The sequence below is a fragment of the Schistocerca piceifrons genome, chromosome 7, assembly GCF_021461385.2.
Source record: "Schistocerca piceifrons isolate TAMUIC-IGC-003096 chromosome 7, iqSchPice1.1, whole genome shotgun sequence".
Classification (NCBI taxonomy): domain Eukaryota; kingdom Metazoa; phylum Arthropoda; class Insecta; order Orthoptera; family Acrididae; genus Schistocerca; species Schistocerca piceifrons.
The window spans coordinates 568,417,133-568,444,666 of NC_060144.1; the positions used below are offsets into that span (position 1 = coordinate 568,417,133).

The following is a 27,534-nucleotide window of genomic DNA, read 5'->3' on the forward strand; positions in this document are numbered from 1 at the left end:
TGTCCATGTTCTGGGACAGCGAGGGCATAATCCTTACCCATTGCATTCCAAAGGGCACTACGGTAACAGGCGCATCCTACGAAAATGTTTTGAAGAACAAATTCCTTCCTGCACTGCAACAAAAACGTCCGGGAAGGGCTGCGCGTGTGCTGTTTCACCAAGACAACGCACCCACACATCGAGCTAACGTTACGCAACAGTTTCTTCGTGATAACAACTTTGAAGTGATTCGTCATGCTCCCTACTCACCTGACCTGGCTCCTAGTGACGTTTGGCTTTTTCCAACAATGGAAGACACTCTCTGTGGCCGCACATTCACCAGCCGTGCTGCTATTGCCTCAGCAATTTTCCAGTGGTCAAAACAGACTTCTAAAGAAGCCTTCGCCGCTGCCATGGAATCATGGTGTCAGCGTTGTGAAAAATGTGTACATCTGCAGGGCGCGAATCATTAGAGCAGATGGTGTTATAAAAAGCAAAAATGTAACTTTTTTGTTACGAGACGAACAAAAGTTGGTAGATACATAGTTTTCATGTGAAATTCCAAATTATTTCCAAAATTTCGTTACTGCATAAAGCAAGGTGTCTTCTCTTATGGATCACAATGATGTCACAATTAGAAACTGCCACCCAGGAGTACATGGATACAGCATAAACAAACTGATATGAATGTAGTTCCATCAGCTGGTGAGAGTATGTCAGGAGCGAACCAGCCTACAGACACAGAGTGCTGCTATTAAAACAGTGCCAATAGCAGTGCAGCGAATGCGCCACACTGTTTGGCCTCTGTCCTCTCCTTCCCACGGTGCCTCATTCAACCGCAGCCCGCTTCAAGCATTCGTACTTGGGGAGGCCACAACTGAGCACAGCACACTCGAGCAAGTATGAGTGAGCAAAACCCCCAATTTGCAGACCTCTAGTACACAACCCCCAAGTCCCCCCACCAACCCTTAGCAGCAGCTACAAAAAGAGTGCCCCCTCCGTCAGACAATGCCAACTGGACTCGAAAAACTGAACCACATCCTTTGTGAGGGCTTTGATCATGTATCATTGTAACTTGAAATGAGGGACATCTCACCTGATATCCTTCTCACCCCTCCTAAACTGTGTGTTCCATTGCCCACCCAAACTGAACCACATCCTTTGTGAGGGCTTTGATCATGTATCATTGTAACTTGAAATGAGGGTCATCTCACCCGAGATCCTTCTCACCCCTCCTAAACTGGGTGTTCCATTGCCCACCCAACCTCCACATCATCTTAGTCCATCCCTGTGCCACTCTCAATCTCAACCCTTTGCCACAGGGATTCTCTCTCTATGGAAGACCCAGATGTAAGACCTGACCGATCCACGCACCCAGCACTTCCTATTCCAGTCCTGTCAGAGGCTTATCCTATCCCATCAGAGGCTGGGCCACATGTGAAAGCAGCCATGTCGTATACCAGCTCTGCTGCAACTATTGCTCACCTTTTTATGTTGGTATAACTATCAACTAGCTGTCCACCAGGATGAACGGCCATTGCGACTGTGGCCAAGAGCATAGTACACCATCATGTAGCACGTACACCATCTTGTGGCACAACATGCAGCTGAACATAACATGCTTGATTTCAAAGGCTGCTTCACAACCCGGGCCCATTTGGATCCTCCCCTCCACAACCAGCCTTTCTTAACAGCATAGGTGGAAGCTATTCTTAGTACACAGTCTCCACTCCAGAAATCTTGGCCTCAACATATAGTAACCTACTGTCACTACGCCCTCCACCGAATAATTTCTTTCCAGTCACCTCCTTCCAATTCATGTCCCCTCACCATCATTGTATGCTGCCCACTGTCAACACACCCGCCCATCTCTCCCTTTCCCTGCTGCTCTTCTTCTCCCAGTTCCTGGACCCTCCTTGAGACAGTACTCTTCTCTACCCTCACCCATGCCCTACTGTCTCTCCCCTGTCCCCACTCCACTCCACATTTTTACTTTTTGTTTAACGTGACAGTTGCCTTCAAGGTGCCAGAGATGATGGTCATGTATGCATGAGATGTGCTTGCTTGTGTGAATATGTGTGTATGTTCTTTTTCAAAGAAGGCTGTGGCCGAAAGCTGAATGTGAAACAGCCTTCTGTTGTGCCTGTCTGCAAATCAGTGTGACATTTTTATGTTGAGTAGCAATATGTCCATTTCCTAGTATTGTTGAATTTCTGGATTTGTTATGCTACAAGGATTATACAGGGTGTCCCAGGAGGAATGGTCAATATTGGGGGATATGGCAGGAACACTAATTTGAAACAAAAAAATCATATGGACATATGCTCTATTCCAACTTGTTTCAGAGATAGAACTCATTTTATGTATATTTGTTTTTAGGCTAGTGGCATGCACTTATGTCTTATCCAACCTTTAGACTGGTTGTGGTAGCACAATTAACTGGTCACCAATATTGCTGGACCTTATGCCATTACATTTTTTTATTGGGCTGGATGTGTACATATGAAAGGTGAATATGTAAGATGAACTGCTTGGTCACATCATGGACACTGCTGCTCTCATTAGGGAATCTGCAGAGGCAATGCAATAAGTAACACATTTTCCGAGTGCACAAATGCACTGAGGTTGATGGTGGGATATTCAAACATTTACTGGGAACTGTTCAATAGCTGCAATGTGATGTGTACAACAATACCTAGACATGAATGTGTTAAAAATACGTATTTTTCAATTGATTTGTTGCAAAATGCATTTTGTACATGTGTAAACCAGCCAGCATTTGAATAATACAGAAAATAAATGAAATGTACATTAAATGTGTTCTATTTTGGAAACCATTTGGAATAGGGCAGATGTCCATATGACATTTTCGCTTCAAATGATTGTTCTGAATACTGACCATTCCTCCTAGGACACCCAGTAAATTCCCTTTACGAACTGAAGTGGTTGATACTCAACAAAGTGATTTTTGTTATAACACAAGAAAAATCTAAGGTAAAATTTACGGATTACTGAAGCTAACTGGAACTTTGAGTCTAGTTTTGTTTCCTTGAGATTATGCTCACTAACAAATTAAAATGTAGCAGAAATTAATGACAAATGCCAAGATTATACATTGCTGTTGAAGGGCTAAAATAAATGTAATATGATACAATAGCTATAATATGCAGAGTACCCAATACTATGTCACAGCAGTTGACTTTGCGATAGCTATGTTTATATTCCAATCCTAAAGCTATCAACACTTTGCGATGATTCCCTCAGAACCTGCATTTTGATTAATTTTGCATCTGAAAAAGGCTCCTTTGGCACCTAAGAAAAGCTTTATCCAAAGACGTGTACATGGATGTGCTGTGAGTAACCACACCTCACATATTAATCAGGCAGAACAGGTGCAGTTAATATTTTACAGTGGCAGGTGACTGTTTGAGTGTAAAGTAGGGGAGATAGAAGTGATGATTAGGCACAGTGATGCATTTTGTGTGAATGTCAAACTAAATGCTTTAAAATTTACATTGTAATTGAAGCAACATACAGAAAATAATATACATCAAACAACAGTCTCTGTTACTTAAAAGTGCCGCTATGATTTAGTAATTGCAAACTATCTAGGTTAAAAGAAAGTGGGGATCTCACTGTCAAACGATCACTCACAAACCTATACCGGGTTGTATGAGCGACAACATCTCATTCACATTTCCGCATCAGTTGATCATAATATTTAGGACGAGTAACTCAAAATGGTTACGCTTGTAACTTCATCAGTGTTAGCAAAAGGTCTCAAAGTCTTGCTCAGACGTATGCACAGGATGTGGTGATGAACACATACAGTGGTCTAAAGACAATGCATGTCATCAGAAATCCAGTGAACAGTCAGCTGTCATAACCAAATAAATAGACTATTACAAGTGACATTTTTAAATTGCAGTGTGCCACATTTGATGAAAGGTTATTCTGGAAATTATGAACTGGATAAATTGTTAGATGCATCATATGAAATGGCTACAGCCAGATGGCTTGCAGAAAGGAAATACCAGATTTGGTATAAATGATCAGAGACAGAAACTAGAAGATAGAAGGAGAAACAAAGAGTGGCACAAGAGAGAGGAGACATCCAGAGGAGGAGCCACAGTTGCCTTTTGGAAGAGAAAGCTACAGCAACATTGATTAGATTACATCAGATTCAGTTTTCGTTCCATAGACCCAAAAAAGATACGATTCCCATGGGTACGGAACATGTTAGAAAGTATAACATAAAACATTTGAATATAATACTTACTACACTGATCATTTATTAGGAGATTGTCAAAATAGGTGAATACAATGCGATAAACTGGAACAACTAATAGTTACAGAATTAACACACTCTCAGAATGAAACATTGTTATGCACTATTAATAAATTTATCATACATAAAATAACTAATTTTGACTTTTGTGATCAAGTGCTGTCAAAACTGAAATCTAACACACATTTTTACTTAAGCTGGCTTAACAGTCTCTGTTAAGATATTCATCTATAGAGTAAAAGTCTTTCAAAATCTGTTTAAACTGTGCTTTATCTGAAACCAAGTTTTTAATGGTTGCTGACAATTTATTTGAAAAATTTATTGGACCCCTTTTTGGACCAAGGTAAGTGATTTTAGGTCTTTAAGTGGATTGTTCTTATTCCTAGTATTGAGCTGTTGGTTGGAAATAGAGATATATTACTTACAACAAATTTCATTAGGAATAAATATACTGAGAAGCAGTGGTTAGTTTACAAAGTTCCTTGAATATGTTTCTACGTGATGTTCTTAAATTTACACCACAAATGATTCTTGTTACAAGCTTTTGCACCCTAAAAACTTTTGCTGTTTGATGAGTTACCCCAAAATATGATCCCGTATGACAAATAGACTGAAAGTAAGCAAAGCAGGCAAGTTTTTTTATGTTTGTACCTCCTGCATCTGACATCATCCTACTGCAAATACAGACTTGTTTAGGCACTTAAGCATTTCTGTGGTATGCTCTTCCCAACTGAATTTATTATCAAGTTGTAATCCCAGAAATTTAACACAGTCAGCCTCTTCGGTCTGCGTGTCTTCATATGTTGTATACAAGCTGGAAGGAAATCTTTTACAGGTTCTGAACTGCTTACAGTGATTTAGCTTTAAACTATTCATTAATGTCAGTGGAAATTTGATTAGCAGCTATTTCTAAATCTGTACTTGACTTGCTACTTATTGAAATGTTTGTATCATCATCTGCAAACAAAACAAACTTAGCACCTGGCAGTGTAACAGATGAGAGGTCATTAATGTACAAAGAAAAAGCAATGGACCCAAGATGGAACCTTGAAGAACACCACATGTAATTAATTCTCAATCAGATGAAGACTGCCTGCTGACTGCACAGGTATTTTGCAATGACACCCCTTGTTTCCTGTTAGATAGACAAGACTCAAACCATTTCACAGCATTGCTGGTGACACCATAATATTCTAATTTACTTAAGAGAATGCTGTGGTTCACACAGTCAAAGGCTTTTGACAGGTCACAGAAAATGCCAATAGCCTCTAATTTATTATCCAATGGATTATGTACATTCTCACAGTAAGTGTAAATAGCTTTCTCTATATCAGAGCCCTTAAGAAATCCAAACTGTGACTTGGACAATATATTATTTGCAGTCAGATGCTTAAGGAGACACTTGAACACAAGCTTTTCAAATATTTTTGATCAAGTCGGAAAAAGTGAAATTGGTCAATAGTTTTATGGTATCTCTTTATCCCCCTTCTTGTAAAGAGGCTTAACTTCAGCATATATTAGCCAGTCTGGAGATGCTACTTCTTTGGGAGACATGTCATTTCCATTTTACTGAAGTTACTTTTAAAGACTGGTCTCAGATACTCCACTGCACTGTTCACTGAACCTGATAACCCCAAGTTGTCAGTAACAGAAATGAAGTACTTGTTTAAGAGGTTTGCAACATTACATGCACTTGTTACCAAAGTCTCATTTATTTTCAGAGCTATCTGTTCCTCTTCCTTTTTGGCCCCACCTGTCTCTGTCTTGACTATATCCCATACAGTTTTTATTTTGTTGCCTGACGTAATTATGTTTTCCTCATAGTAAAGCTGCTTCAATTCTGGATTACTTGCTTCAATATTTTGTAACATTTGTTGTAATGCATTACAATTCTAACATCAGAACTATTTCTAGATAGTAGACAGTCTCCTTTTTGACCTACATGATACCTTTATTCCTTATGTAATCCATGTTTTATTTTTTGACTTCTGTGTGATCTGAGTTACCTTTAGGGGAAAACAATTTTCAAAAGTGGAGGTAACTTTATTACCAAATGCTTTGTCTTTTCCATTTGAGTCAGAAGTACTGTAAACATCTATCCAGTTCATGTCTTTAAGCAATAACCCGAATTTCTCAATTCTTGACTTATTTATCACCCTCCTGTACTCTGATTTACTAGATTTTTTATCTTACTAAGTTTCAACATTCAACACAAGATGTTGCATGTCATGATCAAATAACCCATTTACTATTGGTTTTGTGAGAGGACTTTTTTCTTTAGATCTGTCTATAAAGATATTATCATCAGCAGTCTCAGAGCATTTACATATCCTAGTTGTAAAGTTCACAGTAGGAACTGAATTGAATGATTGTGTTACTGACTGCAATAATTGTTCACTGACAGAGCTTTTCAATAAACCCATATTAAAATCACCAGCAACCACTATTTCCTTGTGTGTGTGTGTGTTTTTTTTACCATGAGATGGGACAACAGAGCTTCCAGATTTTTTATAAAGAGGATAAAATTTCCTTAAGGTGATGTGTAGATACCTAATATTTATAAAGGACTTATTATGAAATACTACTTCTGTTGCACAAGTTTCTAAGTGCCGCTCTGAGCAAAATTTATTAATAACAATATTGTTATTGTTGTTGTGGTCTTCAGTCCTGAAACTGGTTTGATGCAGCTCTCCATGCTACTCTATCCTGTGCAAGCTTCTTCATCTCCCAGTACCTACTGCAACCTACATCCTTCTGAATCCACTTAGTGTATTCATCTCTTGGTCTCCCCCTACAATTTTTACCCTCCACGCTGCCCTCCAATACTAAATTGGTGATCCCTTGATGCCTCAGAACATGTCCTACCAACCGATCCCTTCTTCTGGTCAAGTTGTGCCACAAACTTCTCTTCTCCCCAATCCTATTCAATACTTCCTAATTAGTTATGTGATCTACCCATCTAATCTTCAGCATTCTTCTGTAGCACCACATTTCGAAAGCTTCTATTCTCTTCTTGTCCAAACTATTTATCGTCCATGTTTCACTTCCATACATGGTTACACTCCATACAAATACTTTCAGAAATGACTTCCTGACACTAAAATCTATACTCAGTGTTAACAAATTTCTCTTCTTCAGAAACGCTTTCCTTGCCATTGCCAGTCTACATTTTATATCCTCTCTACTTCGACCATCATCAGTTCTTTTGCTCCCCAGATAGCAAATCAATATTATTGAAATCAAAACAGTTTCTGAGAAATGTGTCAACTCCTCCTTTCTCCATATTTGCCCTACAGAGGTAAGAGGCTAACTTGAATCTTGTAACATTTAACATATCTATACCAGTGGTCATATGATGTTCAGAAGGGCAGATTATATCAACTGGTTTGCTCAACTCTAATTCTTCAACACAAGTAAGCAACTCATTAAGCTTACCCCTTAGTCCTCAGATACTCTGATGCAATAAGGATAACTGATTTCGTGCACTGGCTGAATTACAACTGGATGAACCTAATTTTCCAGTCAATTTTTGAATATATCTAGTTTCAATCAAAGGCTGTGTGCATGAATTGTGTACATTAAAATTTGCTTTCTGACTGCCTGTTTTATCAGTGTGAATGTCTGAACATCTTTTATTTCTGTCCTCTCACACTAAAAAAACTGCTGATCTGTCACTTGTAACCACTAGTGCTTTACCATTTGTGACAATGCCCCCCCCCCCCCCCCCAAGTTATTTGCTATTAGCCCACACAGTTTTCCCTCCCCTTTCCAGTTGAGGTGAAGGCCATGCCTAGCATAGTCTCATCTGCTGATAGCGTCAACTGTACCTGATCCAAGCAGCCATTCTCTCTCTAAATTAACTCTCCTAACAGAAGAGTTTAAATGAGGCCTGTCATGGTGCCTCAGAACAGACACAAGCCGAACACCAGTATGTCTCATTGCTGAAGCTATCTTCACCAGGTCACTCTCAATTGAATAATTAGAGTTCCTATCTATGCTGTTGCCTGCCCCACCCACTATTGAAATGGTGTTTTCCTTTGTGAAGTCTTTGCAAAGTGAACCTACATCCTCTGTCACCTGACCAAGTGGGCACAAGTACCTGCAGCTCCGAGAGGTGTATGGAGATATACAATGGGTGTGCACACGAGTGAGGCAGAGTCTGGGCCAAGGGGCAAGCTGCCTTCCACCCTGTTTGTTGAATATACTGTTACTGTTTTATGTCAAAGGGTACTGATAAGAAAGTGGTAAAGGTGTCAGAAATTAGATAGAATTGAGTAATGCCAAGATGAATATGATATCAAAACTCCTAGAAGGGTTTAGTGAAAAAATCTCAGAGGAAACCAGGAAATTCAGAGAAGGGAATTTAAAGGATTTAAGAGAGATCAGGGCATGTATCAAACTCAACACAGAATTGCAAAAAATGAATGGGATTTGTTAATGGTATATTCACTCAATATGATTGTACAGTGACAAGCATAGGGCATGACAAGCTTAGTAATGGGATATTTTTGAATTCATAACAATGTCCATCCAGGTATGGCTCAAAGAACACAAGATCTCCTTGCATCTTGTGGCACTGAACAAACTTGATCACCCTCTGTACAGTCCTGATCTAGTGCCCAGTGATTACCCTTTGTCCCTCTCCACTTGAAGAACCATCTGGGTGCCACAGCCATGATACTGTTGTCAAAATGGCCATTCACCACTGTCTGCCAAATTTTTATGAGTATGGAATTCAGACGTTGGTTGGAATACCAGTGAAAAGTAGTTTAAGGTATAGAGTTTCATGTAATAATAAAACTAGAACAAATACACTTCTGCTTAATTTAAAAAAAATGCTATCTGTTTAAAAAAATAAGAACACCACTGTTGTACAACTCCCTTCCAGCTACCCTTTAATTGAGCATAATTGTATTAATACCTATTAGCGACCTTAAGTGCAGAGGTGAGTACATCAATTTTGAGAATGCATTACTGAGGGAATATAAGGAACAGTACAAAAATTATGAAACAGCTTCTCTCCCTCTTTCTTTTTAATGAACCATACTTGGTCTTTTTTGTATCAAAACACTTCATTAAAGCTTTCCCTTATAAACTAGAATACTTCACATAAAATTACAGTAACAATCATTAATATGGCACATGGTTCACTTTTTTGTACATCAAATATTGTGAAAATAAAATCATACAAAAAGTCTGCAACATACTTGAACCAAGAGGTAATCTGAAACAAGTCCCAAATATATATTTTTGTTACTTCAGTATTTAAACAATAATGTCATGTGGAGCATTTTAACAGTGCAAGTTATAAATTCTACTAACAGGAAACAACACAACAGTATTGAAATATACACACAATGTACATTTTGACAGACAACAATAACTTAGGTTGAAATTTAAAAAAAAGTAATATTTCATCATTTGCATTTATAAGTTAACGACATATAAAAAATTGATTTTTGCATTATTTCTGAAGAAAGAAAGTAAGGCATATAAGAAATGAGATTCAAAACAGGCCTTAAAAATGATAAAATAATGAGATTGTAAAACACGTATTATTAATGTAGTTCCAACATTTAATAGGATTATATTATAACTTCATAATTTTCCATTTGGGTCAATTGTTTTCATCTATCTATTTCAGAGGAACATTTTCTTCTAAATATTATTTTACCTTCTCTTTTGTATACTTCAGAATATATTTAACTTTTCCATTCCTTTTTTACCTGTCCTGGTATTTTTATTTTCTCTAGCTATAGCACTGAAGAGTAATTTCTACTTATGTTCCTAATTGCATACAAGAATAAAATGTGTTTTGGTATATTTATTCAGACTGTGAACATCTTATTAATATAAAACAAGAAAAAGAAATTAAGGTGTCAGTGAATTGTGTTGATTAACAATGAAGTAATCTCACTGATGGGTTTGTAAGGTGACAGAGGATGAATACAGAGATACCTAACTTCCAGAAGTAAACTTGTAATTCTCTGCAATTTACAACATACAGGAAGAATCAAGCAATGACACGAGAATGATAAATGTTTAAAAAGAGAACAGTAGATTCACTGACAAAGCACTGACAGGAGAGCACGTGACATGAATACCCACAGTGGTCCCTTCTCTATATTACCAGTCTGACAATAATTTTTGTTATCAATTGTTATAGTTGTGTACAACTGACATATTCCCTTCTATTTCTCAGATATAAGTAATACTCCGAGTAAACAGTAATTTACTCTTGAGTGTAAATTCAGAGAGGAGAGCTCGGTTGGCCTATGAGTCGGTGACACACCACCAGTATGCATTCTGGAACATGCGCAGCCACGGGGAGACCGTGTGCTCGCCCTTCCACTCTTGTGGCAGCCACGGCCACTGCCACAGCTGCGTGCAGCGCTCCGGGTGCGGCATCATTGCCAGGTGCCGCCCGTCGTCCGAGCATATCCCCGCCACACCGCCTGAAACAATACAGTGTGCTAGGATAAGCTGTCTGGCACTTGCAGGTGCTTTTGCTGTAATGTAGGAAAATCTGACAGACGAAGGAATATGAGTTGATCTCTTTAAATGGGCAGTAAGTAGACCAGGTTTCAAAATCTCCAAGGAGAATATTAATTTTTTTACTAATATAAATAAAATTCTTCAAACTACTAGCGAAAACTGGTCAACCAGCAGTCGTTAAAGAGTTCGAATATCAGTAATAGCTTACTCAAGAAAAGGCCTAAGAAAAATCTGCTATGGACGAAAGGTGCACACAATGGAAAGTGCGTACAGAATGGTGAAGTATATTTACAATAAAAAGGGCATATTGAGAAATGCAAAAATGCTACACAGAAATAATACCTGACTGCCTCTTACGAACAAGCACCTAGAGGTGCATAATTAATTAGACAAACAGAAATATTGTAGAGGAGAATCAACACAAGAATTTTATATTTCCTAAGATGCAGTCTGAAAACTGAGAAGCAGTGATGAAATACATTGAAATGTACAAGCAATAATGAAAAAAAAATATTTTTTGCTAATTATACAAAATTAACAACAGACTAACAAAACAAATCTTCAAGTATCTCCGTTAAAAAAAGATTGAGAACAAAACAAAACATAATAAAAGAAGAAGCTGCAGAAAAAGTGCCAGCTGTTTCAAAATGAATAGCAGGGTTTTAAGGCTTTTTAGCATTCATTAAATTCAACTTACAATTACAAATAATATATGAAATGAGAGAGCAACTCAAACTGTTTGGTTCAAATACCTGTGCGCATGCACTGTTTCCTGTGTCTTCTGTTAAAACATGCTAGTAGCAAAGATGGCGACTAGTGAATAGAAAGCTCTTTGTGTTTTACAGTTTGCAAGGACTGAATCTGTTGTTACAGTGTAATGAGCATTCTGTATCAAGTTCCACTGTAATACTCTTAAGTGATAATGACATCCATAGATGATACAATCAGTTTGAAGACTCCGGCTGTGTGAGACAATCTTTCATGCATAGAACCAAGAAATCAGTTCAGAAGTCTAGTTGTGAATTAGCAATTCCAGTGCTGTTCACATCGAAACTTTTAAGGAGACACTTACAAATAGTCCGTATCGTTCACTGTTGTCACAAACTCTAAAACCTACAGACTATGGTTTTTGTGCCAACTTTGCAAACGAAATGTTGCTGCATGATGAAGATTTTCTGACTTGTGTCATCTTCAGTGATTAATTGACAATTTTATGTAAGGGGAGATATGAGTGCACACAGTGAGCACATTTGAGAGTCAGCAGAACGCCATGAGATGGTATAGTTGCAACTAGAACCCCTAAATTGATGTTTTTGGGCCATATTGTGACAAAGCAAGCTGGGATCTTTTCACTTCCTCTCTTGCCTTGGCATCTGCCTCCTTAAAATTAATTTTGTCATTTTTTAACTAATTACCATTAACATACATGAGTATAACCTGCATTTTCAGAAAAGAGAAAGGTTGGCCCTCAGTCTTAAAGAATATACCACCAGATCTAATTTTGTGCTTAGTTTTATGTATGTAATCGATTTTCTAATTTATTTTGACTATTCCTAGTTAATACTTTGGTTATAGGGTGAAATCAGTAATTGTTCCGTAACTTAAATTCTATTGTTGACTTATAAAAAAATATAAATTCTGTACTAATTATAAGCATTTGGAGGAACAACTGATAGTAGTCTTAAAGGATCTATTTGGTTCTATTTGAAAACACGTTAGCAAAGCCAGCACTTAATTAATTACAAAGTAATTACCAGGTTTGTCAAAAGTATTGTTTGTATACCTATATCTGTTAATTTCATCATTTAAACAAATAATACAGCCTAACCCTTGTAGTGGAAGAAACTATATATTCAGTTAATTGAAGGAGTTATGTTTTAATTGTAATTTCTGTAACTTAAACATCAAACAATGTATAGTTTCAGTGCCTATTATTGTGATGATATAAAGGCCCAATTTTTGGTCCCGAGACAGACAGTCCATGGCCAATTTTCAGACGAGGAATCTGTGCTGGTTAGAACAACAACAATGAATCAACTTAACAGTGTAATAAGTGTAACACAATTAGGAAGTGTGTTAAAACAATGACAGCGTCTGTTTAATATGTACTGTATTATTCTGCAAGAACTGTGATCTGTGTGGTTATGTTTTCACTGCTCATAGATATTCAACAGTAAAATATTGTAGCAGTATGCTGATGTTTGCCTGCATCCTATTAATGAGGCTTATCAAAATTTGCCAATATTTAACAGGCCATATAACTGTGTAATATTGGGGGTTGTGAACAATGATAGTGTGAAACGCAACTACGCAACTGTCGGCTACATCATTTACAGTAGTCAGTGTTGAACTTCCCCCCCCCCCCCCCCTTTTTTTAAGCCAGTATAATAATGCAGTATATTGACACTGAGGACTATCAACGAAGAAATACAGCAGATGAACGTCACAATATTCCACCACTTCTTGACCTGAAAGTGGAATGCAATCTTTGTCAGTAATGCCACAGACATGATGTACTGCTTACACATTCTGTGGATACCGGCTTAAATTTTCCATTGTTGTGCCATTGAAGTAACTGCAATAATATCATGTTACTCCTACAAAAGAGTTATATCACTGAATTTGTCTCACACTGATGTGGATGCTTGGTGCCCGATATTGTTTCTTACTTGTAAATAAAAGAAGCATGTTAAAAATGGAAAACCTCTGAAATAAAGTATTGTAGCCCGATGTGATAGTATAAAACAAGAGATTCAGGAACATTAAAACTACAAAAGCAATTGTAATTTGCTAAATATCAAATTGAGATGTATGCCAGCAAATCCGTCAAGATTACCTTGTAGAACTTTGGACTTACCAATACTTCCATTTGGATTCAGTGGGTATTCCAGCGTTGGTTTGCCATCATCATCAACGTATTTTATGGCTAAACATTTGTTTTTTTCTAATTCTGTGTACACATTTTCATCTCGGAAAGTGAAACGACCTGCAATCCAAATTGAATTATATAACACTGATTTTCAGATATTGTGTTCATAATATTAACTCACATATGCAAATATTAGGTGGTCCCAAGCAGCTTTTACATATTTCAGAAACTTTATTACATGATTGCAGAGCCATACTTATTATTATTGTAACAATCAATTTTGGTTAGTCTTCTGCGTATCTGTACCAAAAGAAAATGCCATAATATATGATACATTTATATGTATTGTTACACAGTAGTTTATTGGGGGAAAAAAAAGGGATGTGGTTGTACTTACACGAGAAATATAAATGGCAAAATGGTCAATTACCTAATTAAACTGCAAGTGAATTTTTTAATTAACTGAAACTCCTGCAAATATTTAATATTACATAGGATACAAGACTGTGGGATACATCTATTTCTCTCATCACTGCATGCAGAATAATGAAGGCTGCATCAACAGTATTTAGATCATAGAGCATATCGATAGCAGGCAGTGAAAACCTTGTAACTCCATTTTGCTCGGTTTCGCGATGCCGGAGTTGGCGGTAATGAGTGCGTGTGGTGTTGCTTGCTTTGTGTGTCAATGGCGTGTGTGTCTCTCTTTTACTGATGAAAACTGTGGTTGAAAGTTTTATGTAAGTGTCTTTTAATTGTGCCCGTCTCCAACCTGATGTGTCTTTTTTGCAGTATGTACCAATCTGTCTTTTCCTACCATGCAATACATGTTTTGCCTTTATTTATTTATTTTTTGAAATGCATCATCATCAGCCTGAAATATATACATATAAATGTGATTACTATTTTGTTTCACATACTAGACACTGTACTTTCAGATTAGAAACAGTTTTGACACTTCCTGACTAGAACATAATAATTGCCCAAATCTTTATTTAAAGGTTTGCAGCTGCTGCTCTACACGAGTGCTCGCTTTGCTGGTTTGAATGTTCTTCCCAATTACTGAATGTCATTTTCAACTGTTAAATGTGTGTTTGTGATCATCCCCCCCCCTCTCTCTATCTGTGTGTGTGTGTGTGTGTGTGTGTGTGTGTGTGTGTGGCTAACTGTCCTAGTAATTTCCATGTCTTATTTTGCATTGGTGGAATGATGGCTGTGAAGCTGTACATGCTCTGTCAATGGAGAATGATTTGCTTCATATTTCCAACATCTGGTTTGTTCTTTGTAACATATTTTAAAATCTCGTCTTATACTTATGTATAATGTATCTCACCTTTGGCTTCAAGTTTGCTTATTCCTGGTCCCTAGAATTTGTTCCTCTTGACTGCTGGTTGGCTTAGGTTTGTTTGCAGAATTTGTACAGTTTTATATGCCATATGGAGGCACTGTTTCTTTATGATGTTTGTTGCTCTCTGTGCTACTTTGTGTGTGTAAGTCACCGTACACTATGTCCTGTGTGTGTGTGTGTGTGTGTGTGTGTGTGTGTGTGTGTGTGTTGGTTTGGGGCTTTCGAGTTTCCCTATATTGTGGGCATATTGTGTTTGTTTTGTAGTAGTTTTAATTTTTTGACTAAGTTTGTGCAATACAAGGGACATTCAATAATTAAAGAGACAAACTGATGTAGGAGTGAAACAGTTTGTAGGAGTACTCTAGTTTCATTACTTTTGGTTGGCATCACTGTCATGAGCAGAGAGCAGCTGATGGATAAAAAGTTATTCAGATGGATACAAAGTTATTTTATTTATTATCTCCCAAATTGCATTTAATGATGGCGTGTCCACTTGCAGTTTCCACATTAGTTGAACAATGTTCTGTTCAGTGATACTGTTTTTTTCTAAAGGTGAAAAACTGGCTAAAATATTTTTTTGAATGCTTTTTACACTTTGGTGAAGGTTAAACGAACCATGGAAATTTTTGTAAGTGGCTGTGAGAACAGTTCAAGACCGGTCAAATCTCAGTGACTGATGAGCAATGTGATAGCCGGCCAGTTACCAAGATTTTAACATGTGAGGAAACTTGGGTTCACCATTTTGAACCAGAGTCCAAAATATCCTGGAATGGAAGGACAGCAGCTCACTTATCCAAATGAAATTCAGAACACAAACATCAGCTGGAAAAGTCGTGTTGACAGTCTCTTGTGATGTCCAAGGAATCGTCTTTTGTAATCATTCAGAAGATCAGTGCACAATGAAAACCCCTACTACTTAGGCATGCCTATGAATAAAGTAAAGCCAGCAATGAGAGAAAAACATCATATATTTCAAAGAAAAGGTGAAAATACTCGCCCTCACACTGCTCAGCTGACCCAAGAGACCACTGAATAAATGAGATGAGACATACTGTCTCATCCTCCCCACAGTCTAGATTTGGCACCCTCGGATTTTCATTTCTTTGAGCCCCTCACGGAGGCATTACACAGAAAAAATGTTCAGCAACAACAAGGTGGTCAAAGAATTTATGGGAAAGTGTTTCAAACAACAAGACAGAGACCTCTTTGCATTTGGTATAAAAAGAACTATTTCATTGTTGGGAAAGGGGGGGCTGAGTATTATGCTGAAAAGCAGTAAAAGTCTCATTTCCTAACAATTCTGCTTTTTCCATCAATTTGTGTCTTTTAACTAGTGAAGGTCCCTCATACATATGTGTCGTACCAATTGTGTGTGCTTGCATACATTTCATTTTCATAATTTCTCTTGTTCAGTGGAATCCTGTTTATTTTATATGATTTTGCCTTAGTGCAGCTAGTCTCTGGCTGTGTAACTGATGAATACACACAACATACCAACACAGTGACAACACAAAATAAAAACAAACAACATGGTTTAAAATGACTTACACTTATAAACTAACAGAGTGGCAAACATCTTACAGAGACAAAGCCTCCCTGTAGCATATAAAACTGTCCAAACTCTCCAAACAAACTTAAGCCAATCAACAACTAAGAGTGACAAATACAAGGGAGCAATTGTATATAAACCGAATGCCAAAGTTAATTTAGGAATTTTAAAATATGTTACAAAGAACACATCAGACGTTGGAAGTATGAAAGAAATCTGTCGTGTGTAAGCCATTCGCCCTGTCTACCAGCTATCCCTCTGACACCAGCTCATGTTAGTGGCCTATGTGGTGAAACTGCAGAGGCCACACCTGCAGATATCAGCCAGAAGACCTCACATGCCTGCTGGCCTGACAGGCGGCAGTGTAGGCGTCACCAGAGGCTCGGTGGCCTTTCTTTCTTCTAGCTGACAAAACAAATGGCTTATCTGGAACCAAAGTACCATATGGGACCTTAGCTTGTATTCCTGAAGTATCTGTTATATTCCAGATCTTCCACAAAAGAACATTTGCATCAGGGAAAGCTTCAAGGCCACTGTAGTTTGCATGTTTCTGCCATACAACATGCAAGGTCAACCATGTACTGCCTCCAAAGACAACAATAACATCACATGTAAACTGCATTCTGCGTCCACAAAAGACATTTGGGCCACCAATAAACTGCTGCTTCTTGAATTGGCCAGCAAGGTCACTGTCTATTGCCTTCAAAGACTTGTACACAGGAACACCAATGGCGACAATAATAACATCGTGTAGGCATTGCAGAGGCATGTTAACAGAAGTGAACGTTGCAGGCCATCACCCAGTGCAACTCAAGAGCAAAGCATCCACACGCTGACAGCTGCAGAGCAAATGACACCACGTGCTGCAGCGGTTGGCTATACGTCATTCTCCCTCTTACAACGACCGGATGCTGCTGTTGGGACACTCTGTGCTTGGGGCCTCCACTTGCTTCCGGTCAACTAGCTGCAGCTAAAACTAGAGACACCGCGCCGCCAGGCAGCAGGTAAGTCAGCTCTCTTATGGTAGCCAACAGCCTCGTCACGAGATGAAACACACCAGCTCTCTTAAGGTACCCAACTGCCTAGCGTGTAACCAAGTGCTAAGAGCCTACATACGTTAATGAATTTTTTTTTTGAGGGATAGAGAATTAGGAAAGGAGATAAGGATTTTACATTTATTGACTATAAGTCAACATACAGTTACCAACAATCTTTATTTTACAATTGCCATTCCCTACTTTGGCCCAAATAAACAGGTACTTGTCAGCGTTCAGCTTCTTTCTTCTAGCTGACAAAACAAAGGGCTTCTCTGGAACCAAAGTACCATATGGCACCTTAGCTAGTATTTCTGCAGTCTCTGTTATATTCCAGGTCTCCCACGAAAGAATATTTGCATCACGGCCACCGTAACCTGCATGATTCTTCCATACAACAGCCAAGGTCAACCGTGTACTACCTCCAAAGACAGCAGCAACAACACATATTAACTGCATTCTTAGTGCATGAAAGACATTTGGACCACCAATAAGCTGGTCAATTCCATTGCTTTCAAAGACTTGTACACAGGAACAATGTGCTGCCATTGGTAAAGATAATAACGTCATGTAGTCATTGCAGAGGCACGTTAACACAAGTGCCTCTGCAACACCTACGCGACATTATTATCGTCACTATTGGCGGCGCATTGTTCCTGTGTACAAATCTTTGAAAGCTAGACACTGACCTTGCAGGCCAATTCAATAAGCAGAAGCTTATTGGTGGTCCAAATGTCTTTCATGCACTAAGAATGCAGTTAATGTGTGTTGTTACTGCTGTCTTTGGAGGTAGTACACGGTTGACCTTGTTTGTTGTATGGGGGAATCTTGCAGACTAGGGTGGCCTTGAAGCTTTCCCTGTTGCAAATATTCTTTTGTGGAAGATCTGGAATATAACAGAGACTTCAGGAATACTAGCTAAGGTCCCATATGGTACTTTGGTCCCAGATAAGCCCTTCGTTTTGTCAACTAGAAGAAAGAAGAAGCTCGCATCAGACGTTCTGTGTATCACTTATGTTGCACCTCCTGCAAGATTCTTTTGCCTTGTTACGTGTGGACTCACAAGAGGATTGTTTCGATTATTGTTCAGAGGTTTACGAATGCAGCTACATTTGTGTTACTGCATTGGTTTCGTGTATGACTTAATTACTACACGATTGGGATCCCATCCTCATCGCCAATCATCTAGTAACCAAGTAATACATGAAACCAATCCAGTAACACAAATATGGCTTTATTCATAAATCTCTGAACAATAATGGAAATAAGCCTCTCGGGACTCCACACATAACAAGACAAAAGATTCATACAGACGGGGTAACATAAACGATACACAGAACACCTGATGTGGGCGTGACAAACTCAAAGAACATAGTGAGAGTGAGCCAGTGCTGCTCCGCACATATATAGGCACAAGTTGCCAGCAGACAGCGTGGTGGAGATCATACCGTGTGCACGCCTCCTACAGGTGGCCTGTAGTGGCCGGCCTGCAATGATACAGTTGGCAGTCGATTTAAGTACTTCTGCATGGCGACACTACATTCAGCGTACTCACACTCGCACACACTAGTAGCGGCATACGGTAGTATGTCGTACAATGGTGAAATATGGATGAGGTGCTGTTACGGTATGGGGGTGTCTGTTGTAGTTAGGGTGTGCTAAATGCAGAGGGTGTGGACACGTTTTATAACATTGTGTACTGCGTACAGTGAAGGAAGAGTTAAAAGTGGCCATATACCTAAATCCATTCTTGATAAGCAAGCATGTGCAAATGTGCTTGTCCAAGAATGCTTGATGCTTGATCAAACTTTGATTATGGTTGCTTGTGCAAACATTCAAACATGTGCATGATTGTGTGTCTACCAGGAGTAGGGATGATTGTGCAAGCATTTGTCAGTGATCTGATTTGATTTTTATTTAGTCCTGTTAAATTACATTCTGTAATAATGTTCTACTGTAATATAGGGGACTGGGTTGTTTGGGGGAGGAGACCAGACAGTGAGGTCATTGGTCTCATTGGATTAGGGAAGGACGGGGAAGGAAGTCAGCCGTGCCCTTTCACAGGAACCATCCTGGCATTTGCCTGGAGAAATTTAGGGAAATCACGGAAAACTTAAATCAGGATGGCCAGTCGCGGGATTGAACTGTCGTCCTCCCGAATGTGAGTCCAGTGTGCTAGCCACTGCGCCACCTCACTCGGTACTGTAATGTGGGTAAGTCCAAGAATATTACATGGAGAAAAAGAGAAGAATAACAGCAACAGAGTGAGATAGTTTCTGTAGTGAGTCTAGTATAAATAGTTAATACAGGAATCTGATTTTCATTTTTTCAGTCACTCATTCCTGCACATATCGCATTTCCTATTCATTTTATTTAGTTTTATTTATTTATTTATTTTGTAAAATAAGCAAAATTGCTTCCAAAGCCAGCACAGCATAGCTCAACAATTTCTAGCAAAATGAACTGATTCTTGTGGAAGCACACTTGAGCCGTGTGGGGGCACGAGGAATTTGTGCAGTTACATGTGGCCACCTTAAGAGAGAATGATTGATTGTGTCAGCATGACAATGCACCCTGGCATAAAGCAGCATCCGTGAGGCAATTTGTGGACAATAGCATTCCTGCAATGGACTGGCTAGCCCAGTCTCGACTTGTACCCAATGGAACACATTTGGGACGAGTTAGAACATTGATTTCACTCCAGATTCCAGTGTCCAACATCACTAACTTCTCTGGTATTGGCTCTTGATGGAGAATGTGAAGAATGGGCCGCCATTCCTTCAAAGACACATCACAAAGCGCCTATCATAAATGTGAAGGGTGGACATACACCATATTAATGTCCACTAATAGGTGTCTGGATACATTTGATCAGATGGTGTGTATGCCAACTGACACACACACACACACACACACACACACACACACACACACACATTCACTTCACTGTTAGCAAAAGCATTCATTGGTTGGCGACAACATCTGATACAAAGCATTAAGAAAATGTTTGTTCATACTGTCAATGTTTTACTATTGACAATTCAAAAGACTGGGAGCAGAACAGCAGCTTTAAATCGAGCTAAGTGAGCACTCATGTAGAGTAGGAGCCAGAAACCTTGCAAGTAAAGATTCGGCCTATTATTACATTGTAGCACACCAGAAAGTGCCAGAACTGTTTCTAACTTGAAAGTACAATATATAAAACAAAACAGTATACACATAAAGATGTGTATATTTCAAGGCACTGATGATTCCTTTCAAAATAAAGATTAAATGTGTATGGAACGATAAAATGTCTTTTATCCAGTTGCACATTGATGAATCTAACATAATAATTATCAACATAATATTACACGCAACAAACGATGATGAGACAACTAAAGTCACAGATAACATACAGAATGTTACTCAAACAAACAGACAATAATTATATTCACACAGCGTATGCATATACTGTCTTTATAGTATGGTGCTATAGTTCAAATTCGGTGAAAGATTTTTTTATGTGTATGATGCTCAGTTAATTACTTCTTATGTACGTATAGCCACAACATCACTTCAAGACAGTGACTTTATTTGAATGAAGTATTGCTCCCGCCTCTTTAGCCAAGGGTACCAACACACAGCAGTGCAGTGCTGCTTGACTCTGAAGTAGCCAGCCAAGTCTCAGTAGCAGAAGAAACTTTCACCACCAGTATTTGACCAGCAAGGGGAGGTTAAGCAACTGTACCCACCCCCCAAGGTTTTCAGCTAACAGTGGCATACAACTTTCTCTTTTGTTTAATACTACATGCAAATGCACTTTTTAATGATTTTTCTTTCCTATCAGATAACCTGAAGATAGTTTTAAAATTAATTGAAATCAGCTGCAAAAATGAAGACTGAGTACACTGTGAAATCATATGGAAAACAATCTTAAATTCAGGAATGTCCACAGTAAATGACAAAAATAAAAACATAGTAATACTGAAGCATTATTTTTAGCCATGTAAGAGACAATATCTTTTTAACAGACAAAAAAACTAAATTTGATACAAGCAGTCATCCTTCAGCTCCTTCTCAATATAAAAATAAATTCTATCAAAATGAAAACTTGCTTGGGGGGAGGGTGGGCTATATAACTATGAGATAGAACCGCTGGTCAGTATTCACTCTCTCTCTTGTCTTGAAGGAAAATACTGGCCATAAATTTTGTCACATCAATTAATTAAAGTAGTATGACAAATTATTATACCTTCTCCGTGAGCAATCCAAACTCCAAGGAGACATCCCTCCATACCATGCAACATAATAGAGGGAGATCTCTCGATCTTGACAGTGCTGAAGCGACACTCGAACCTTCCGGACAAGTTGTGATCCAATACAATCTCCGGTGTTGATAAACTGTCGCCTGAGGAAGAACCTGTCACAGTTTTCAGGTAAAATTAAACCATACGTGAGGGAAAATTAATTAAGAAAACAAAATATTCTAAATTCTCAAGTGTTTACACTGATAAGAACCTGAAATGGAAGACACATGTTACAGATAATCTTGAAAGTCTAAGAGTTGCATCATTTGTATTGCAGATAATAGCAGACTATGGAGATGAAACTGTCAAAAAGATGACTTCACTGATGACTTCATGTTCAATGTCTTATTTTTCAGATATACCATATATTATTACAACTGATTGCTACTGCTGCATCAGTCACATTAATTACGAATACAGCTACTGTTCCCTCCATTACTGCAAAGTTTTATTTTGTGTTGATAACAGCTAACAGTTATGTTCACTATACTTGCAGGATTCGTTATCAAACAATTATGATGACAGATAGAGTAAAATGACTGCTCCAAATTTGGGTAAACCACAACCGAACATATTAACTGTCCAAGTTGATGCGTCACAGATCAAGGTAACTATTAGACTGGTTTCCCACAAAGGCAAAATGTCTGTCTGCTTCCCCTAGGAGTCGTATCGGCAACTCTAACATACAACCTCTTATACGACCAGCGTCGATTACAAAATCCATTACTAATTTTAAATTAGCTAATGCAGAAATTTTTACGGTAACTACCCAGTGCGTGGAATATGAAATTCTTGTAGTTTACACTGTAATTGATGACGATGCTTACACCAAACCTCCAGATGTCAGACACTCAGATCGGTACCAAACATTGCGTGTTGATAGAGTATCAACCAAAACACCAATTTAGTTTGTGCTGTGTGCTGTTGTCCAATAGAAGATGCATAAACAGTATTTCTTTTTAACAGATTATGTGTGAAACTGTTATATGGGAGAACATTTTTCTGCCATGTAAAAGGACATTTCGGGATTTGTAGTAACGTTCTTTTGGCAGTCTGCTTTCGGTTCATTAATTGACAGTAGCAAACCTACAGAGTACATTTGTATAGATATGTGTGGTGTTATGTACACAAATGTATGCTCTAGGTTTTCTACTTTCATCTAACAAAGTGAAAGCAGACTGCCAAAAGAACATTACTACAACCTCTGAAACATCCTTTTACATGGCATAAAAATGTTCTCCCTTATAACAATTTTGCACATAATCAGTTAAAAAAAATCATCATCAGTGGGTTTTGAAGTCAGGACCTTTAGCATGACAATCTGACGCACTACGGACTCATCTACCACAGATTTTCACATTCAGAGTTCACAGGTATGGTTTGTGTATACTCCATAGCTCTGGTGTCACTTTTGATTACCACTTACACATCTTCTACTGGACAACAGCACACGGCACAAACTAAATCAGTGTTTTAGTTGATACTCTATCAACACGCAATGTTTGGTAGCAATCAGAATGTCCGACATCTGGAGATTTGGGTGTTAGTTAAAGCATTTTTGTAGCATGTACCTCAAACACGTTAATACAAAGCCCATCACAAATGCAACTGTGTTTTCAACTTGCACTACTTCCCTAATCAGATCTTGCATCTCTGAATACATAATTGTAGCCAGAGGTAATAACATAAATTTTGTAAACATCAGTCGCTCACTTTCAAAAATCTAGTGAATACTTTTCTACTAAAATCATATACAGCTTCTGCTTGGTCCAACTTGTCAGTCAGTCATATTTTTATTGCTGTATTTGCAATAGAAGCACCAAACACAGTAACTTTTTACTGACCAGATCTCTGTATGTGGCACGTCAGCTCGTAACATATTATTTATGACCTATTTGTTACAATGTCCAAAGATCAAACCACAACATTCAGAAACTTTAAGTGTAATAATAAATATGCACTTACAACTGAAAGATGTGAAGTATCTAATTTACCTATGAAACTCAATAATTTGTAGAGCAAACATGCTCTTCTGCAAATTGTTAGAGTAAAAAGCAAACTTGCGCCACAAGAGGTGTATCACTTAGGGCATATGAATGGCACCGTGACCTCTGGAAATTATTATCTTGCCTACAAACAACTATGCAACCATGTCAGTCAGTCGAAGAGAAATGCAGAACTTAGGTACGCTCATTTGCTACATGAGAACAACCTGTGCATGTGCCGACTTGTGGAAAAATCTACATGGTCTGGGAGTAAGCAAGCCCAGATTTACAGTTGAAACTCTAGTTCATATTTTAGCTGTGCAAATTTGTTCAGCAGCAGTAGAACACAATGAAATTATAGTGAAACTGATCATCTATTCTACTATACAAAGACAAGTTGTCGTTTAACGCTGTTACCAAAACATGGAAACAGCAAAATTTTGGAGAAGTTCTTGACTGACTTACTCCAGATTTTTATACAGTACACTAATAAACATTGAGACAAGGACAGACTATATTAAAAAAGTATACGTTATCTGTTAACACTGACTGCAAGAGAGAAAATCTCATGCTGTGCTGTGAAAATGTACAGTTTCATTTTCTTTCTTGCTGTTAGTTTTAACTGTGACACCCTTTAAACCAGGGCTTCCCAACGTGTAGTCCGCGGACCCCTTAGAGGTCCGTCGGCCCTTTCTAGGGGGTCCGCGGCCACCTTTCACCAAATCGTGTAAAATAATGAGTAAAATTATTGAATAAAAATGTGAAAATCAAATTCATCAATTATAATTTTTTTTTTTTTTTTTTTTTTGTGAAAAACATGTGTACTTTTACTTCAGGTCGTATTCCCAAGAAGCCTTTGCAGTTTCTAAGTGACAACGCATACACAGTTTAGTGATGGAGAATGTGACTTCTCTGATCGACAGTTTCGCAATATGGGGGTCGTTTGTGTGCCGGCTCACGGTGCTAGATGCGTTGAAACCATGTCATCGTGGATTGCGCGGCTGCTCCTGCCAGAGGTTCGAGTCCTCCCTCGTGTGTGTGTGTGTGTGTGTGTGTGTGTGTGTGTTGTCCTTAGCGGAAGTTAAACTTAGGTTAATAGTGTGTAAGACTAGGGACTGATGACCTCAGCAGTTAAGTCCCATAGACTTTACATATAGTTGAACATTTTTCTTCGGATTTCACGAAAAACCACACACACACACACACGCACACACACACACACACAACAACTGTTATGAAATATGTATGCTCCTTGCACAACTGTAGCCAAACAGTAGAAGTGAACAGACCACAAGCGGCAGCTTGTCAACAGCGAACAGTTTGGACGTGACGTTGATTGCTCTTGGAGGAAGGCAGCTCCATCGTGTGAAATTTCAATTACCAAGTAATTTTAATCAGGCTACAGTGTGTTGAACAAAGGGAGTAAATCCAGTAGTAAGTGTCTGGATACAGTGGGAATTCAAATTGGATCGTTAATTTCAAGGTGTTTTCATTCATCTCTAAACCAAAGACTATTGATACTTCGGGGGTGGGGGCATTGGGAACATGGCACTTGCATTAAGAAGCTTTCAGTTCCCATGGGTTTCGCTCTGAAATTTGATGTTACTATGCTCTTGACTGACTAGGGGTCCGCCATGGATTTTCGACTGAAGAAAGGGTCCGCCAGATGAAAAGGTTGGGAAGCCCTGCTTTAAACCATTTACACAAATGGGTTCTCCCAACGTATTCTTTTTCATTATATATAGTTTTCCACAAAAATTGTAGGCATAACAATGTGCTGTTTAGTTTTCTTCCTCACAGAAAGTTTTAACAGAAAACAGGATAGTTGTATTTATGGTGAACTTTGTAATACAACTTAGTTACAGAGTATGTATGTGAAGTACAGTCATTGAAACTACTGTCCCCACAGATCCAGTAGATGGAGAGGTCTCTCTGATACCCCATACACCCAATGATTCCAACTCATTTACCCACTCATTTTAAGACTGTTCAATTCTAAGTCAAGGTTTAGTTTGCAACAACAACAAACAAGGTTCAAGATCAGAGAGAGGAGGGAAGAGGAGGTGAACAGAGGGGGGACATCTTTAACTGCATTTGCCCTCCCAGACTGGAAGCAGGGACTTACAAACCTTTACCCAAGAAGGAATCTGGCAAAAAACCCTCTGATATCACCCCATCTGCATTCAGCAGCATTATCTAAAGCTTTAGTTCACAATCAATTACTTTAATCTTGAATAGCCTTAAAGAGAAATATGTATCAGATTTCTACAAAAACCACAGTCCAACAACTGCTCTTGCTGACACTTACACTAGACTGAAGGAAGAACTCAAACTGCAAGGAGGTATTAGCATCTCTCCATACACTACAGAAATATCAAAACGTTCTTCCTCTTGAGTATAAGGAGGTCAAATTCTGAAGATTCAAGCTGGATGAAACTGGCAATGTACACATATGTGGGATACATTTGTGACCTCCTTCTTCTTTTGGCCATATTACTCCTGTCTACATGCAGATAAGTGTAGAGACTATCACAAATTATGTTTGGTCCATCATCTGCACAATCATTGCACTCCCACTTATTTATTTTAAACTATAAATACTTCTATCTGAACAATGCAGCAAAACTATTCACTCTTGACAAAGCAAAATGCTCTCCATACCACTACATAACACAGTCTAGTACTCTAAGTATTTTCTGCATCAGGAACCCTACTTCGAAACCAAAATCTTTGAGAAATCAAGCTCCTCTTCCCTTCAAAAGATTCCTCCTACCACAACAGCTCTTTCACATACCTGCCTGCAGTTTACTGAAGCCCCCTCTCTTCAACATTCCTTACTCTTTTATAGGTGTGTCTATTGAAACAGTCTGCTTTCTCCTTCTTAACATTTACTGTCACTTCAATCTTCTACTCCACCATTATCACTCCTATTTCTGATGATATTAAACATGACTTCAAAAGTACTAAATTAATTAATATTATTGTTCTTATGAATGCCTGCTACTACTACTACTACTACTACTACTATTATTATTATTATTATTCCATGTCAAATACTGGGAGCACCTCAGATAGCTCTGTCTTTGTTGGCTGGGTAAGGATTTGGTGATTCCAGGTTTTCTGAGCTGGGGGATTGGTAAGTGTCATGACTCCACTGTATCTGTAAGCTCTAGACATGCTTCAGCAATCACCATGAGGTGCAGTGATGGAATGTTGTGTGCACAAGGATGGGAATCGTGGCTTAGCCTGGATTGCAAGGTTGGTATAAACATCTATAAAAAAAATCCTCAATGTCAAGATATGCTGCATGACGATGCATGGCTATTGATGGAAAACAGGTATTAACGGGCAACTTCTAACGAACCTACCACAATGTTGTATAATACATACTGAGGCAAGTGGGACTCCATCTGGGTGGACCTCCATATCTGTAACTGCTTGTGGGAACACCATGGTAAATCACTAAAGCATCTACAAAAAACACTCCTGATGCGGTAAATATGCCACCTGAGAGTATCCGTACCCACTCTTCCACAAGACTGGGCAGGCTAGGCCTCCTGACGATCTTGACTGTACATAGTAATGGGGATCAACAAATTGTAAGTCTCTAAGTTTTAAGTTTCTAGTGATCAACAGGAAGAAAAATGCCGCTTTCTATATTCATAAGGTTTAGAAGACTTGCTGGTACCTTCAGATCT

General features: G+C 38.5%; 1 protein-coding gene across 2 annotated transcripts in view; it reads right to left on the minus strand.

Moving 5' to 3' along the window:
* Positions 1-8,692: 8,692 nt before the first annotated feature.
* Positions 8,693-27,534, minus strand: part of LOC124709107 (phosphoribosylformylglycinamidine synthase) — a 213,371-nt gene continuing 194,529 nt past the window's right edge. For both annotated transcript variants that reach the window (XM_047240757.1, XM_047240758.1), the window contains 3 exons: positions 21,797-21,964; positions 13,620-13,748; positions 8,693-10,722 (listed from right to left, as the gene is read on the minus strand). In XM_047240757.1, coding sequence (XP_047096713.1) covers positions 10,541-10,722; positions 13,620-13,748; positions 21,797-21,964 — 479 coding nt within the window. In that variant the 3' untranslated portion in view covers positions 8,693-10,540. The remainder of the gene's footprint in view (positions 10,723-13,619; positions 13,749-21,796; positions 21,965-27,534) is intronic.